The following is an 18821-nucleotide window of genomic DNA, read 5'->3' as shown; positions in this document are numbered from 1 at the left end:
CTTGGTAGTTATAATAGTTATCAAAAAATATATGGATAGACGTAGATATATATATATTTTACCAAAATATCAATCACAGACAGATACCGCTCTGGTTATCCACAATTTTGCCTTTTTTCCTTTTCTCCCTTAACTCACTCGTCCGATATCGGTATCACTGTAGATATAACCATAAGAATACATAGAATAAGAAGGAAAGAAAAACGAATGAATCAATTGAAGATATCCGGTCTTAATAGTAGAAAATGATAGAGATGAGCGGCAGAAAAATAGGAAGAAAGAAAAATATTTCCAATACTTTGCCAATGTACCTAAATAAATAGACATGCCTTGCAAAAGGAAGAGATTATTTGCAAAAGGATACCAAAAAAGGAAATTAACTTCTCGTTTCCACAATACTCTTTTTATGTTTTTTATTTGTTATTTAAAAAATCGAATCCATGCTCTCGTTTGTAATTAAATATTGATTATTCTGATAAAGTTTAAAGAATAATTGAGAATTTTTTTTACCATTGAATAATTTGAATTACAAGTCTTGTACTTGTAGTGATAAAGCAGCATTTTGATGGTTTGTTCAGTCAAAATTTTAGTAGAAGAATCTCAATTAGGCTCTGTAATGTCTGTAAAAACTCGCTTCGCTTGTCACTGATTTTTGACCTTAAAACCACGGTATTAAACCAAAAAATAATGCAATCTTGAAAAATTTAATATCCACAAAAATGTCATAATATGAATTTTATATAACGTACCAGAAAACGTCATTTCTGAGTATGCTCTAATCGTTCATTTTGTGGCATTTTTATTACAATTTCTTTTTCGTGTTCATTGTCCTCATATCAATCTGGTGAAAAGAATGACGAAAAAGTTCGGTGGCCCTCTTTCCAAACTTCTTGTTCATTATGGGAAAAGTTTTCTCCATTATGAGAAATTTGCATTGAAAAATATTCTAAATTAATGAAAAATTATAAGAAGAACTAAGAAGACAAAGGAAAAATATTTAACAATCTATGGTCATGACAATGAAATTCCTAATGGAATGGAATTTTTTCATTAAGATTTCCGACATTAAATTTTCCTTTTTAAATTGCCGTCCATAATTTTCCTATTTCTAAATCTGTGCACGCAATATTTAAAGTTCGTCATGGTCACATCTTGATTTTATTGTTATTCAAATAGATTCCTTTCCATAATGAGATACCACGATGTACAGTGAATACCGCCGTGCAAAAAATATCACCATTGCTTCTTTCTTCACCCTAACATCCATTTAGTGCAAAAAGATGAGAGTAACGCAATAAATATATATTAAGCGAAGAGGCATACACAAGTGTTGGTGTGAATGGAGCGAGAAATGTTCATTAAGGATAAAGCAAAATGCGTCGCAACACCAACGCATAAAATCAATATTTTTGCCAACAATTGTATTTTATTCGGCGGGAATTGTGTTGAATATTAAAATGGGAATCACAGAGGAAGCACGTTAAATATATTAACTTTAAGACTTTTTTCGACCGTATATGATTTTAAATTTTAAACAAAATGTTTTTTGGTGCATATAAGCATCATTTATGTACTATTATATCCGATAGCTATCAAAGGTTTTTCAGAGTCTATATGTCATCATTGTTCAGCTTTCAAATTCTTCTAAATACTTCTTATGAATCGCTTCGAAAACTCACAACGAAAATATTTTCAATTCATTCTTCCGTATCGTAACTGCAATCAATTTCAACTTAAGGATTTCGATGCAGCCAGTAACCTATTTTTAGAAAAAGTCTATAGTCATCATAGGAATATTATGTAGATTTTGTGATGTGCTTTATCGTCAATTGATTGCTTACATGACTCAAACGCTTTCGACCTTTTTTGTATTTCTTTTATTGAGATTAAAGGAATGTGACTTTAAAATTTATTTCAAGAATTCCAAGACATTCAATGGGGGAATTTTCATTTTTTTGGAATTTTATTCATTTCCCCATAGTTTGATGAAATTTCAGTCATTAATTAAAAATTATAATGTGGAATTCCATTAAATTACAAAAATTTTACACTCTTTGGTTTTCCGAGAATCTCCATTGACACCCTCTGCAACATTTTCAAAAAATGCGCGAAAAAGCTATCAAATTCATCTTCAATACTCGCTTCTCTTCGCAAACATCTAATGCTTTTAAAAAAATGATTGTAATCAATTAATGGGATTATTTTTATGACTTTCATTGACTTTGAAGTTCAAACTTTGTAAGAAGAAGAACGGAGGAAATAGGAAAGGATCACTCTTCTCTTTTATTACAGAAAAGAATGCTGAAAAATAATCAGTTACGGCGAAATCATTTTTGTAATTTTATTTTCCCTCTAACTTTTTCTTCTTTTTCTTTATTGTTATTTTCCCATTCCTTTTAAATGTAGTGTAGTCCATAATGGAACGAATTGCGAATAATCTTTATTATTACTTATGTATACCTAAGCATGAAAAGTCAAATGGAAGGCAATAAGGTTTATGAACTAGGATTGATGGCCTAAAAATACAGCCAGCTAAAAGAGCATCTTCAAATCTCGCAGCTTTAACAATCTTTCATGACTTTTAATCAGATTCATGTTTGATTTTTCGGCAGATTTTTTAAATTTTTGTGAACCACACATATGTGTGAGTTTCACGTATAAGAAACTTTTCTTTATTACATAAAAAAATTTAAATATTTTTTGCCTCATCATCTGCATCATATGGAAAATGAAAGATTAACCGGGAAAATTATACATAAAACATCTGCTTGTAAAATAAATTTCGTATAAAAATTCCAGTAACGTTTTGTATTAAACAAGGGCAAATAAGAGTTGATAATAGTATTTTAAACAAAAAAGCATGAAGAAATAGGAAATATGGAAAGACGGGAAGGAGAAAAATAAAATCATCCTGCTACGTGGAAAATAACTTGAATACATTTGCAGAGTAGAAATGTCTATAAAATGAAGATCAAGATTCCTTCCTCAAACAGCTTCAAGATGATGACACAACATTTTTCAAATGTCGCTCGCTTGCTTCCTCATTTCCTTCCTCTCATGTTTTCCAAATATATCTAAGGAATGGCACGAAAGTTATTGTGAGTGTAAAATATAAACCGCCACAACTCTATTTATTTAAATTCAATATGTACACATGACATAAACAAGACAAGAATATACCAAAAGATTTGCATACACACATACAGAGTCAAAAGTTTCTTATTCTTCTTCTTTTTTTATCATAAGGTGCCTTTCTTATTCAATTTTATACTTTTACGGTTTAGCGATTTTCCTCACGACAATCGAGACGAGCATGAAGCAAGAAGGTGTAGCAGGGAAAGAATGAAAATCCATTGTGGGGAAAAATTTGCAAAAGCAAAAAAAAACTCATCTTCCTTTTACACTTCTTTTCCTTTATACTTCCTGTTCTTTACATCTTTCGCTCCTCCGTACACATACAACACGGTAAAAGTTTGGTTGGTTTAAATATAATTTACAGTACAAACATTGATTTTTCATGGATTGAAAAGTATAAAAAAGACTTTTTTTGAGAGATCAGAGCATATAAAAAACGATGAGGAGAGGAAAAAAATTCAATAAATTTAATCGAGGGGAGAAAAGTGCGATGATGATGATGATGAAGAAAATGAAAATTGTAAGTGAAATTTTTGTAAGTAATAAAGTCAATTTAAATTATGTGACGCATGAAAATCAGCTGATTATATGAAATTGAATTCTATTTTAATGGAAATTAGGATAAGTTTTTATGCATCATGTATGCTTGAATTCATGGGAACATGAGAGGGTTACGTGTTCATTTGAATTCATTTTGTTTGACAAATTATGTCAGTTTTCAATTTGATAATTTACAGCTCGAATACCAATATACTCGAATTTATCCATTCCAATCAAATCGACTCGTGTTATAAATTATAAAAATTTAAATCAGATTTAGTCTACTTTGAGGTCTGTTCCAGTCAATAAGAATCCCAAAATCAAACTTTTCTTCCTTCAAAAAGTTGCTAAATAACTTACAAGATCCAATGGTCTTCCTGCATCATAAATTTTATATTCAATTTTTTTGATATTTATTGTGAGGATTTAACCTTATATACATAACCGCGTAGTTTCCAATTTTAAATGTTTTATACTTTCCAAACAATGGAGTTCATTATGCAAAGCACACAGGAGAGGATAAAGTGGCAAAAAAGTGAAAATAATAAAAATTGTATGATACGGTGACAATCCAGGAAGAAACAACTTAAAAAATGTTGATTGTATTTCCTCATTTTGGGGTTTAATTTTAAAAATAAAATGTTTTTGTTTGAGGTAATTGGCGTAGAAAATTATCCGCATTGATGTCATTTTTAAATGAAAATGGAAAAAGAGTTTTTATGTGACTTTGTGATTTTATCTAACTGAAGCTACACTTAACCTATTTGTGTTTTAGTGAATTGTTGAATTTTTCTTTCCGCATACTTATGTTTATGAGTATGTAATATAAAGGCCTCTGTTTATCAAGATTTAAATTCGCAAAGTATTACTTAAATGTTGAAGTTCACTTTCCGATAATTTTTACTCTGACTAACAAAGAGAGAGAGAGAGAACACTAGTCACTTCAATGTCATGTAAAAAAGCCCAAAATAACTTAACGCTGAATAATACACGCCAATTATCGTTAAAATTTAATTGCTTATTTTCCATGAATTAATAATATATAAATTAATCGTACCGTGAAAAATTTCATTGCCGATTTTCTCTTACTTCTCTATTAAAGCATTCATAATCTACGTTTAATCGGTGTAATAATCATAACAACACATTCTGTTGCTAGTTTTTAACAAACGAAACCTTGATTTCCATTAAATTTAATAGCTTTTTATTTTCCACAATTTTTTTTTCTTATTTCCTTACTTCATTCTCTCCAGCAAATCTTTTTTTAAATGATGCTAATGGACTAATTAAACTTAATTATTCATTACGATGGTTTGATGCGGTATGTGTATGTATGCTGAAAAGTTTTTCCTTAAAAAATAGTTCATTAAGTCTTTTCACAATTTTTTCGGTCCTTACTTTTTCATGCGGCATCTTTTTTTTTTTTTTTTTTAAACGAATGTCTCCTAAAGATAAAGTTTTATTCTTACACAAATTATTGAAAAAGTTTTGAATTTTTCATAAAAGTCAAATACATAATTGAGTTATAAAAATCGTTTCGATGACTGTGCAGACTTTAATTTTGGCCTCTGTTCAATGATCTTAGAAATTTGTGGCTTCCACTGTTTGCAAAATTTCCTATTCATAGTTCAATTTACAATTAAAATATTTTCCTCTCTCCATGAACTTTCTCATTTACTGTGTGCTATTTTTATCGTAGCCTTTTCAAGTGAATTAATATGAATTGAGTCAAGTGTGCAAGGTATGATTTTTGTTGTGAAGGTCTTAATGCTGCCTTAAGGTAAATTTTCATTAGAAAAATCATGCGTGTGAAATGGTATATGAAATGTTATTTTTACACGTGTACACTGAAAAGTTCAGTGATTTTGACAATCTGTGAAGACTACTTAATATAGTTGTTGAGTATCATTTGAAATAATTCGTTTTATTCAAAATTTTTGGATGAATTCCCGTGTAAAATTTTAATTTAACTCAATGGATTGCAAAAATTCCCATTTTGCAGCTTTAACAATTTAAAAACTATCAAGAAATACTTGATTCAAACAATTTTTCTATCGATGATCACTTTTCATTAATTTCACATGAATAATTTTTCAAAAGGTATTGAATTTTCATTTTGAGATGTGTAGTGCACTCAAATATAAATTCACGGAGAATGAATTTATTAAAAATTAAATCAATTTTATGGATGAACAGTTTTCATAAAAAGAAATTTTTGTGCATAATAGGATTTAATTGTGAAGGAACAAACTGAATAAAATTTTAATTTGATGCAACCAGGTTGCTGTAACCTAGTGATAACAATTGCGTATGGTAATATAATCCATTGTATTGAATTTCTATTCTTAATGTTCAAAATCAGAATAAAGCCACTTCATTTTCACAATTTCCTAAAGTTTTCAGTATTTTCAATTTGCATAAGAATTGCGGCCAGTTTAATCAAGTGTTGGAAAGTATCGTGCACTAGATAACGCTAATTGTTTCGTATTCGAATTTATATAACACCATGTGCAAGCAATAATCTAGCTAAAGCAGAAAACAACAATGGACACTAATCCTAGCGACCATGTTTTTTGAGTATTATGGCTACTGTGCTTTTCAATAAAATCCATGCATTCGAGCAATGGTGTTTTTATTTATTACGAAAGCGGAATGTGTGTGAATTTTCAAATGCGACAATTTTTTTGTTTCGGAGATTTACTTTTACGAAAAGGCGGTTTAAAATTGTTTACGTTTAGGAAAAAATTATCATTTTTTAATCGAATTTTGAATCCAATCATGTCTGAACGAGTTAACAATTTTAACTGAACAAATAAAAATTTTACTGATATTATTCTTGTCATATTATAAAAATTGTTATTATAAATATTCTTAAAATGCTAAGTCTACTACCTATGAGTAATCGATTACAATATTATTAAAAATCTAATTTATTCATTCTAGTGGCATATTTGAATCTCGGTACATCGCTAATTGCATTGGGACGATGCCACGAAGCTGCACTAGTATTACGTGATGGAACAAAACTAGATGGCTCTGGATTGCGGGACAGGACTGAGCATGAGAATGCTAGAATTAGTTCCCTTTTACAACTCGGTGGATTGTATACAGAACAGGGAAAATTACAACGAGCATTGGCTGTATATCGAGAGGCATTACATACACTTCCATCATCATATCCACCACAAGTGAGTAGATTTTTATAGCTCTCAATTTTTCATAAAGTCATGATTCATACACATTTTATAAATTTTGAATTCGATCGATTTATGAATTGCGAATTCATGCATTGCATATTCATCATCTATATACATCGCTTCATATCTCTCTCACCCATCAAACCAGCTGAATGGCTTTTGGTATGCAAAACAATCAAACTTTTTTTTTTGCAACATTGTTACTGTTAATTATTTACGAAAAATGGGGAAGTTTATTTTTTTGGAAACTATTTTTTTGGCTTGGAATTTTTTGGAACATATTTTTTGGAATTTAATTATTTGGAACATAAAATTTTGGAATATATTTATTTGGAAAATAATTTTTTGGATTTGTTATTTTTTGGAACGGATTTTTTTGGCATTATTTTTTTGGAAAATAAATTTTTGGAAAAACCTTTTTTGGAAAATATTTTCTTGGAAATTTTTATTTGGAAAATATTTTATTGGAAAAACTTTTTTTGGAAGAGATTTTTTTGGAAAGTTCAAATCTAATAAATTTTAGCTTGTATTTTCATTTGTGAATTATTTGTTCGGCGGATTTTTTGGAATTCAACAGTACTACATTAATGTACATATTTTATATGAAAAGTTCTCTAACTTTCAGTAAACAGAACAAAGGTGACTTTTACATTACTAGATTTTGGTTTTGGATAGAGTATTTGACTGCGATATTACTGGATCTTTTGTTTTAAGTTTAAAAATGACTCGAATTTAACTGGATGTTAATTTTTTGGTCTATAAGTGATCAGTATCTTACTGGATTTTGTTTTATGGTAGGAAAACTGATATATATTAGTCAATTACAGATCGCAGGTTCAAAAATGCGCATAAGTCCCTCGATCGACGACTTTTGCAATTTTTACAAAAGTTTCATGTATAATAAAAATAGCCAAAAAGATATTATGTCTCGGTAGCGTATTTGTTATTCTGCTTGGTTGAAAACTCTTAAATTTCTGTGTTCAAACATAGGCATGAACCTAACTGACTTTTTATTTTCCAATCTTTATTGTTTTATCCTTTTTTAAATGATGAAATGAAGGACGGTCTACCTTAAACTTAAACACAAGATCTACTAAGTCACTTGTCAAATACTCTGCCAAAAACCAAATCCAGCAATGTATAAGTCACTATTGTTCTCTTGACTGAAAGTTAGAGAACTTTTCATATAAAATACATTAATTTAGTACTGTTGAATTGCAAAAAATCCGCAGAACAAATAATTTACAAATTAAAATACAAGCTAAAATTTATTAGATTTGAACTTTCCAAAAAAATCTCTTCCAAAAAAAGTTTTTCCAATAAAATATTTTCCAAATAAAAATTTCCAAGAAAATATTTTCCAAAAAAGGTTTTTCCAAAAATTTATTTTCCAAAAAAATAATGCCAAAAAAATCCGTTCCAAAAAATAACAAATCCAAAAAATTATTTTCCAAATAAATATATTCCAAATTTTTATTTTCCAAATAATTATGTTCCAAAAAAATAAATTCCAAAAAATTCCGAGCCAAAAAAATATTTTCCAAAAAAATATAGTCCGCCCGAAAAATTTCTGCTGCTGCTGGTTTCTCTAAGATTTATTCCCAAAAAAGCACTTTGCAACCTGTGGCTTTCTATATTCAACATCCTAACACGAATCAGATGAAAACAAATTAACATACAAGCAGACATGGTGTGCCTTGTTAAAAAACGAAGTCGTGTAAAAACAAATTAATTTAAAGTTTTTTTGTGTGTATGTGGCATGCTCATCATGTTGCTATATATGCGTACTCATTCCACAGATTTTATTCTACTCATTGTTCCTCGCCAACATACTCGGTCGACATTGTTAAGCGAGAAATTTCTGCTAGATTCAACGAAGAAAAATGAACAAAGTTTTTCATCAGCCCTTTTTACATTGTAATGATGATGAAAAAAATAATATCCGTAGTAAAGTAAACAGATTTTTCTAACTCTACTATTTCATGCATATACACACACACATTCTTTCTGTATGAGTCTGCGAAAAGTGAACTTATCATGAGAACCGAGAGAGTTAGAGCAAAAAAAATTTTTTATATGTTGACATTTGGGAAATTAAATCCAAATGGTGGTATATGGGTTTGGAATTGATTTAATGAACTAAAAAGGGTCGAAGGACTTCTTTTATTCCGAAAAAAATTAATGAGTTGGCTGTACCACTATAATCACTCGCTGTAACTAAATATATATTTTTTTGTTTCTGCTTTGAGTTGTTAAAAAGTTAGTCTATGAACTTTTTCACTAAATACGGACGAGATTTGAGCTGGATGAGTAGATATTAAAAACGTTGTTGAGATTTTGAAAATTATATAAGATTCATAATGAAATATATTGGGTATCGTTTATTATATTTCAGTAGAGCGGAAACTGAAGTTTGTAATGAGCTGTTAAAGTCTACAGATTGCAAACTACTCAGAATGTGATTTCTAGATTAGTTTAAAAAGTATTTTAATTCATAAATTCTTAGGGACTAAGATGATTAGAGTAAATTTTTGGCTGCCAAATAGGGTTATAAATTCACAAAAAGTTCATAATTTCTCGCACAAAAAAATTGGCAAAAAGCCGTAAATGTTTTCACTATCATGAACTTTTGTTTACCGTACTCTACACCATCATACTCAAATAAATAATTAACGATAATTAAAAATTCAATGATATTAATCCTTTCAGCTCTTGAATATTTTCGGCAGACAAAGTTAAATTAACTTTTTTTCCTTCCTCATCTTTGGGATGAAATTAAATTCTTTTATGTCGCACTGATTGACGCATTTAAAAGATTTTTTCCCTTCTCCCCACATTCATCGAGGAATTTCTTCCCATGATATTCTCAATCTGTATGAATATGAAGAAGGCTAAAACCACTAAAACTCCATAAAAAAAGAATCATGAAAGAAGGAAAAACCTTTTTATGTGAAAATTTCCTTCGTTTTTCTTTTATTTCCTTCATTCTCATTTAGTTCTCACTCTACATAAGGTACTATTAATATTATTGTTATTATTTGAAGGAAATAAATCTTACAAGGAAATTTAATTGAAAAAAAAAACGCATCTGTGAGCTAAGAGTAAGAAAAACGAATAATAAGACAATAGACAATGAAGGAATTCTTCCCTTAGCACATTTAATTCAAATTAAATTCAGCATTAATATTTTTATGACAAAAAAATGTTGGCATAATTCGAAAATTCAAGTATTTCATTTCCATTATTATTTCATTGCCTTAATGAGTACGCGAATGTGAAGGGAAGATAAAGAAGAAATTAAAGAGAAATACGCACAGCTTTTGTGTTCAAATAATAAATGCTAAAACCTAATTATCGAGGCCTGAAAACAATAAAAATTTATAATGATAACCTCCCTCCTCAAACCACCCTCTCTTAATTCCTATTCGTAGCGCATTTTCATGTTTTGATTTTAATATCTCAAGAGTTGGACCGCATTGTATATTTTGTAGCATTGCAGCATCTGTTTGAAACAATAGAAAAACAATTTCCAGTATTTCCACATTGGAAATGATGATGGAATTTCTTATTGCGCAGTCGCATTTAAAAACTGTTGCTTTAAGACTTTGAGACACGAAAAAAGCAAAACAAAGGAAAATTTAATGCATCAATTTGGGAAATGGATTCTGATTTTCCACTTAGTTTTCGTGCCAATAAGTGTTTTATCCTCTTTACCTATAACTTAGTCTTCTTTCAAATAAAATTCAAAATCATTCAATCAATACTTACTCCATAATTGAAAACTTTTTGTCTAAACTTTAGATGGCTATGGCTTTTATTGATTTGCTACATATCTGATGGATTATTATCTCATTTTATACGGAGACTTTCTGTTCATCTGACAGTCATTTATTGATTAAATTAAAATTCATGGTATGGACATATTCGATAGGAATGTTATTAAGACCTATAGAGTATGAAATTTAATTTAGAATTTAAAATTTTATGAAAATTTAAAATCTAATAATATTTGTTTCCAATAAAACTTCTCTTATGTCTCAAGAGTCAATAACTTAAGAAAAGCTCAATGTACAAGAATTCACATTCCATTCAGCCATAGCCCGGAGAAACGTAGAAAACATTATATCTGTATAACAAAGTACTATTGACTAAGAGTTCATTGATTTTCCTTCATCTGAAAAGATTGTCGACAATAACTTTTGAAGAAAAAATTTCATTACAATTTTTCAAGAGAAAAAAATCTATTTTAATGCCTCTTTCCTCCCATTTTTTGACTAAAGCTTTGATTGATACTTGTTATTCATACTCTTATCACTGCTTTTGAAAAGAATGTTTTTGTGTAATTTGAAATGTGCTGATAGATGAGAAATTAAGCGGATGAGAAGTTTTTCTCCTCTTTTGTTATTAAAAAATTCAAATTCTGTCAGCATTGAGTATAAAAACTTGAAAACAAATTTTAGATTGTTGGATTATGTTTTTTTGTGTTTGTTCCTTTGGTGAATAATCAGATTTAAATTTTATTGAATGGAAATATTATCATCGACATTTTTAAGTTATATTGATTTGAAGCCAAATCTAAATTTAGACATTTTTCATTAGAAAATTTGACATTTTCATCAAAATTTTCAGATCCAGATGTCTGAAATTATTGAAATTTATAATTTTTAGAAAATAAAAATAACTTACTTATCCTTTTTTGCGTAGTATTGCAAACTTAGAATTCAGAAAGTCTTCCTGCATACACTCCATTCATAAAATGAATTTTCTTTTCAATATTTCATGTGTTTTACAATCATGCAATATTTTTCATGCAGACATTCCTCTTGAGTGCTGTCCCAAATAATTCCTATTCTTAAACCATGTCTCACTATCAATGCCTAAAGTCTCAAAAAATTTAATAATTACTTCAGAGATTTCATTTTCCTTTGATGATTTAAACTCCCTCATGAGTCTACAAGAAATTATTATCAAATTAAAATATTATATTCACCCAATGATACTCGTACTTAAGAGATACATAGATTGTGTAGAATGTATCATGATCTATGAGAAAGCACATGAATATTTTAAGATTTATGCTTCGATTATTGTATCCTCATAAAAAGACCAATTTCAGTACGCTTTTGTTAAGGAATTCCTAAAGTCTTGTTCAAAATGCAGCATGAACAAATTCATGTAATGTAATATGTAGATTGTCAACAATGCATGCACCAATGTTCTGCTTTGAAAAGTTATTTCTTTTTCTGCTGAAAATTGTCGATGAATAAAAACAGATCAGTTTTCAAAAGAATTTTCAGCATAGTTAAGGAAATTTTTGCACATCTTACAAGATTGTATCTTGTTGTGTACTTTGCCATTCATGTTTTATGCAATAACATAGCATCTATGCAATTTTTATATTCAATAAGGAATGAAACAATTTTTGAGAAGGAAATAAATATCGGAATAGATTTTTTGACAGGTTTTTTTGTTTAAACTGAAAGTCGCATTTGCTTGTTACCCAAATATACTTTAGATCAAAGGCAAATCTTTACCAAAATAAAGACCTGATGAACAGATATGTATCCTTACACACCCACAAATATTGAAAAGTTTATAAACATTGTGCAACAAAAAATTATACAGAATAACAAGGCAGTTGAATATTAATTGAAACAAGACCTTGTAGCAAAATTTTTTAATTACTATTAAAGTGATTATCGTAAGGATGGAAGAAAAACGATGCACAACAAAAAAGCATCATAATAAAATGAATATTTAAATTTTAAATTCTCGACTTTCTCATATTCTGTAGAACTGTCTTTGGCGTGTTTATGTTTTTTATTTTATAAAAATATCTCCTCTTGCATAAAATTTAAATGAATTTAACCACACTCGAGCAATGAAGTATTCTTTCCGTTCCAATTCATTCCACATTGAAATGTTTAAACTAAAATCGTGCAGATAGAAGAAAAATATCGTCATCATGTTCACAGCTGTGTCATAGAATATGTGATAATAATGAAATTATAAATTTATCTTGAACATAAATTTGATGAACGGCATAGATAAACTGGAACTTTACGATTGATCTAGAATAATCATATTTTTTATTTTAAAATGCGCAGACTATTTATGTCATTTTTTGTTTATCAAGTAAATTATTTAGTTTAATCAGAGTTTTATGTGCCAGAGAGGATTCGACAATTAGTGTGCTGTTTATCATTTCAAATGTGTTTGGACTTATTCTGTCATGACAATTCAGTTTGAGATAATATCATGGTTTATTTCGTTCTGAGCTCGAAATCGGATTGATTTTGGATAAATTAGTAAACCATAATGAGTTGAAAATTTTAAATACAATCACAGTGTACATCATTTACATAACGCACTTCAAAAACCCATTTTGTTAATAATTTTTGACGCTGAAAAAATATTAAATAAAACTCATATAAAAAACTTGATGAAGTTCTTCAATGATATGCAAATTGAAACATTTTATTTCATATTTGCATCTTTTAAGCATATTGTGCTGAGAAAAATTTGGTAAATACGTATGTTAAGCTCATAAACGTAATTGCATATGAATACATCACATCATACAACATGTATAAAAGGATTCAACCCAAGAATCGTTTCACTTCTTCTTGATGTTTACTGTAAATATTTATAAATTAAATTTGCTTCATTTTGAATATTTTTCTCTCCTCTTATGCTGGCTGTGGAATATAAAAGATGTTAAAAATCGTAGCATAAATTCTGACATTGATTTGAAAATGATGATGTATACGTGTTGTATTGATAATAAAATTTAAATGTGGGATTTAAAACTTTTCTATGAATAAAAATTTATTTTTAGACATTTCAGAAAAGGCTCCTATCAATATTTAAATTTCCAATTTGGGCAATTAGGAGAGAAAGAAAATAAAATAATTGAATGAAGTATAATTTATTCACGAGCAAAAATTAGGGATACTTTCAAAACCTATCAAACTTTTTGAGGTTAGAAAAGCAAAAATTAAAAAATCGATTGAAACTTTTCATTTTTTAAGCTTGTTTTCATGGGGAAACAATTTACTTGTAATACATATTTTATTGCCATTTTAGAAATTTGAATGGGTTATTGTTAAAAAATTTAGAATATTGATTATTCTTATGATTTCCCAATTTATATTTTTAGAATACTCAATATCCATAGTCGAGAAAATATCCATAAAAATCTCGAAAACAACAGTCATTTTCAAACTATTTCTCAATAAATAATAAAAATAAGTTTTCTTCAAGCAAAGTTATTGGGAAAACTTCTTAGTACCTCATTTAATTTTTATAAACCAAACAGACAGAAGCAGCAGTACATTTTCCAAACATAAAATGCAGTACATTCAACTTTAATGAAATGGAAAATTGAATAGATTTTAATTGAATGTTTAAAGATTTAAAGATGTTTGCTGATAGGATGAAATTTAATTGCAATATATTTCATTCATAAATTCCATTGTTATCATTATGCGTGCATCATGCTGATATGAAAGGAGAAACTGATGTAATTAAATTTTTTTCCTGTTTTACTGAATATTTTTTTTTATATATTCAACGTTCATTCGCAGCAGTCATTAGTAAAAAAGCATTAATTGTGTAGATAGAGTGAAGCTCATGCTTGTTCATGTATGTACATGATAACATCATTTTATGTATGAAGAGCATAGATATGAGTACAACGAAAGGCAGACATAGCCTTACTCCCATTTCATATAAAGCAACACTTTATGCAATTCTAATTATTTTCAATGGTGCAACTGTTGAAGCAAATAAAACTCATAAAATATACAACGTAACAACAACAGCATACAGAAAAGTTAGGAATGCTTGGCACAATCATGTTGAGAAGCGTGGAAAATTGAGGCATAAATTTTCGAGGAGGCGTATAGAGCGCATTTGATGCAATTACTTGCTAGGCGCAGTTTCTAGATAATGCTTAAAAAAAAATGAAAACCTTCAGCCATAATTTTTAATTAATTTTCAGACCATTTCTTGAAAACTGCAGAAAACGAGAATTAAGTGCTTTGTTAGATATCAGTTTAATTAACTGTCAAACGATAAGACATAGCCTGATAATTACTCATAACCTCATAATAAAAAGTTTGGAAGAAAAAACTTATATAAAAATAGACTAATGAGCACCCGTATGCTCATCTGCCAACAATAAAACGTTTCCCATCCGAATGTAAATGCGCTCAAAAAGGTGAGGAGAAGCAGCAGATAGAGGGAAGACGTTAAGTTTAGCTAGAGTTTTCAAGTGGCATGAACATGCATAAAACTAGTCAGTGCATTTATTTACACATAATTATCTATGTTATTACACTCCATAATCCCCCATAGTCCTCAATATTTTGCATATAAATGTCTATGTATACTAGAGTAACAAACTAACAACATTGTGTAGATTGTGAATTGGGTGTGTAAAACTTCTCTCGTTATAGTAGTTATTTTTTTATTTCTTCCAAAGGGGCAACAAAAATGCAAGAAATGAAAATGGAATGGGATAGGGAGAGATAGGAAGCTCTTGTAGATTGATATTTAACTTCCTTGTAACTTACGCCTTCATATCATCAATTGCAGATAAATTAAATTTGTTAGAGCGAACTTAATTGAATTTATTTCTTCTTCCTTTTTTGCCGCTACTTTTTTTTTCTTCCTTCCATTTCTACCATTCATCCTTATTTACATGATGGTGGTGCGCATAGGAAATTTATCATCGCCTCGGTGATGTGTTTTTGAGACTGAATAAATGGCCAGAAGCGGAACGATTTCATCGAGCAGCTCTAGAAGCCGAACCAAATCACATTGGTGCTCACATTTCATACGGCACAATACTCGCACGTAATGTAAGTATAATAGGCTTATAGATGTTTATGTATATGCACGAGTGTGCTTCCTATATGTGTGTTTCTTGGAGATTAATTATGTGCGTATTGTGAACTTTGAGGACATGACGTTAAACTTATGTTTGTACTTTTTATTTTTATACTCATTTATTTTATTTAATTTAGAGTAGTCGATCATTGGAAGCTGAACAATACTTTAAACGTGCAATTCGACTCGCTCCACTCGATTCAAGTATTCATCATCATTATGGTAAGTGATGAGTGCTATTCATTTATTCATAATCAAATTCTATTTTCTTCATTTTCTTATGAAAAAATTACCATCGCTTTCCTTCTTTTTCTTCTTCTTTTTATTCATACAGCGGAGTTTCTAGTGTCCGTTGGACGTCATGAGGAAGCATGTCGAAGTAGAGTGAGAGCGGCTGAATTGTCACCAAATAATTATAATTTAGTAATGGCAGCTGCGACTTCATTAAGATGGCAAGATAGGAAAGAGGATGCTTTAAAATGGTATCGACAGGTAAGGGAGAAATATGAATTAAATGCTTGAATTCTTTATGGATAGAGGTTGAAGAATCGTACTTAATTGACATTGGTAGAAAAGAATTGAAAATTTAATAATTTGATATTGATTTTTAAGTTGACTGATTCACAACCCATTTAGCATCCTCATGACGATTAATAAAATGTTAACGAGAAAATTATTGTCAATTATTTTCAGGCAGTAAATCTGCGTCCGGATGATGCACGTGCTCATACCAATTTGGGTGCCATTTTTCATCTTCTTGGTCGTACACAGCAGGCCGTACAAAGCTATAAAACAGCTCTAAATCTTCAACCAAACGATGCCACAACATTGAATAATTTAAGAAAATTGAAAGTTATTGAGTTCTCATGAAACTCTTTCCATCTCACTTACTCTCAATAAAAGACTAAAAAATGAGAGAGAAAAGACAGTCTTCATCATAATTTATCATTTCAACATGTTCTGTCATCATCTTGGTACTTCATTATTTTGTACATACATATGTGCAATATGATTCTTATATACACATCACACACATATTGCATGCAGTTGTCCTCATATGTAAATTACTGATGCTAGATATCTCTCTTTTTATTATTCATATTAGGATGGAAAAAAGTATAAAATGAAGTGAAGTCTTCTTCCTTTTCTCGCCATTCATAGTTATTACAATTTGCTCTAGTCTATATTATTTTTCTATTTTATGAATATGTTGGATAGAAGGCGTACTGATGATAATGATGATTAAAACTTTATGTTGCAAGTTTTTTCCACTTTGAGTGTTTGTGAATTTTAATTTCTTAATGTTTTATTTCTAGAGGATGACTGTTGGTAGATTTAATTGCGATTTCGTCATGTTTTGAAAGCGAATTTTGTGTCATTCTAGGATATTGTTATAGAATGAACAAGTTTTTGAGTTGCTTCATAGGATTTTTGATTTGAAACTCTTGAAAATATTTGTTACAAGTTTGATGAAACTTTTTTATTTCATACCTCGTTTTTAAAATTTATTTCAACCATATTTAATATTTATTTTGTGACAGAATATCTGCACAAGAAACATTGCCAATTTTAAATTAACAAAGTCATACTTTCTAATTAAGATCAAAAGAATAAATTATCCAATCCAGCTTGTAAAGTATACAAAAAATTATAGGAAAAATAAAAGATTAAAAAATTGTGTACAAAAGAAATTATAAATAATTCATTTAATATCTTTGACTGATACAATATTTTTGTGAATGCATTTTATATGACACAGAAAGAAAGAAAAGTAAATTAATATTAATGGATAATTTGAGACAAAACAACAAACTGCTGTCAATGTAAAAATAATGATAAAGCATTCTTTTTTGAAATTCAATGAAAATTCATAATAATTTACTCTATACTAATTAGCATTACAGCTACGTTTTGATTTTTACATAACTCCTTACAGTTGCAATATACAGCTGTAAATGAAAAAAAGCTAATGCTAACTAGTAAAGAGTCATAAATTTATCTTCATTAAATACGATGAATAAGAAATGTGCATTAAAAATGTAAAGGAAGTAAAAAAAAAACATTAAAAAGCTTTCATAAAAACAACAGAAAATTGAACATGAAGAAAAATTACTTACATATTTCAATGTGGATACGATGAAATTTATAGAATATAAAATTTGTGTTCAAGGTACAAAAAAATTAATGAAAATAAATGAAATAAAATAATGGAATCGAGCGATGGAATCATTTGTGGTAAATGTCAAAATTGTATCAAATTGAAAAAGATTTTTGAAGAAAACTTGATTGATTCATTAAATAAATTCATTGACTCTTCTACTTAGACCAACTGAATTCCGTAACGATATTTCTCTCCTCGGGTAGCCATTATTTAAATAAATATGAGAGCGCAACGATGAAGAAGCAACAGAAGAAATTTATAGAAATTAAGTAGATATTTCGACGAAAACAAATTGTTTTTTTGTCTGTAAAATAAAAAAAATCAAGGAAAATAAAATATTTGGAATAAAAATTATTATTGAAAATAAATAAATAAATTAAAAAACTGTTTTAATATTTTTCGGGTATAAAATTATTTTTATTTTCAGGTCTGTTAACTTTTTGTGCTAAAAATATTTTATCATCACCTTAATTACGATGAAAAAAATCATTAATTAGTATAAAAGGAAAATTTTTCATCGCTGTATGAATTAATAATGGAGCCTATAACTCCTTTGGGACACTTTTATGATTGTTGACTTTGCCTTTTTTCTATTTATCCATGAAAACGAACATTTATAAATGACCGAAGGGTTATTATCTCAACAAATTTAAAAATTTATGAAAATTTAATTAAAGTGATTTTTTGTGTGCTTCTAAAGGTGTTGCTGTGATGAATTTCTGTCTGTACTGAAAATAATTTTATTTAGTACTTAGAAGTTTTAAACAAATTTAAAAATAGCAAAAATCACATGTCAATATTTACCTTCAAAAAAGGTCAAAGCAACAATACCAGAAGCCAACGCGCAATGAACATTCATATGTATAAAAATTTCATCTCTCACAGGGATGTTGATT

At 28.8% G+C, this 18821-nt stretch overlaps 1 protein-coding gene across 1 annotated transcript in view; it reads left to right on the top strand.

Annotated features, from left to right (window-relative positions):
* The window catches only part of Tmtc2 (Transmembrane O-mannosyltransferase targeting cadherins 2), a 52249-nt gene extending 33985 nt beyond the window's left edge, over positions 1-18264 (top strand). Inside the window, exons 8-12 of the mRNA XM_070645429.1 lie at positions 6619-6863; positions 15596-15736; positions 15902-15986; positions 16099-16256; positions 16458-18264. Of these exons, the coding sequence (XP_070501530.1) occupies positions 6619-6863; positions 15596-15736; positions 15902-15986; positions 16099-16256; positions 16458-16634 (806 nt within the window). The 3' untranslated portion in view covers positions 16635-18264. The remainder of the gene's footprint in view (positions 1-6618; positions 6864-15595; positions 15737-15901; positions 15987-16098; positions 16257-16457) is intronic.
* Positions 18265-18821: the final 557 nt, after the last annotated feature.

The sequence above is a fragment of the Chironomus tepperi genome, unplaced genomic scaffold, assembly GCF_022539635.2.
Source record: "Chironomus tepperi strain 1889 unplaced genomic scaffold, CSIRO-AGI_Ctep_v1 contig_354, whole genome shotgun sequence".
Classification (NCBI taxonomy): domain Eukaryota; kingdom Metazoa; phylum Arthropoda; class Insecta; order Diptera; family Chironomidae; genus Chironomus; species Chironomus tepperi.
The sequence above is the reverse complement of the archived record's forward strand: the minus strand, read 5'-3'. Positions and strand labels throughout refer to the sequence as shown.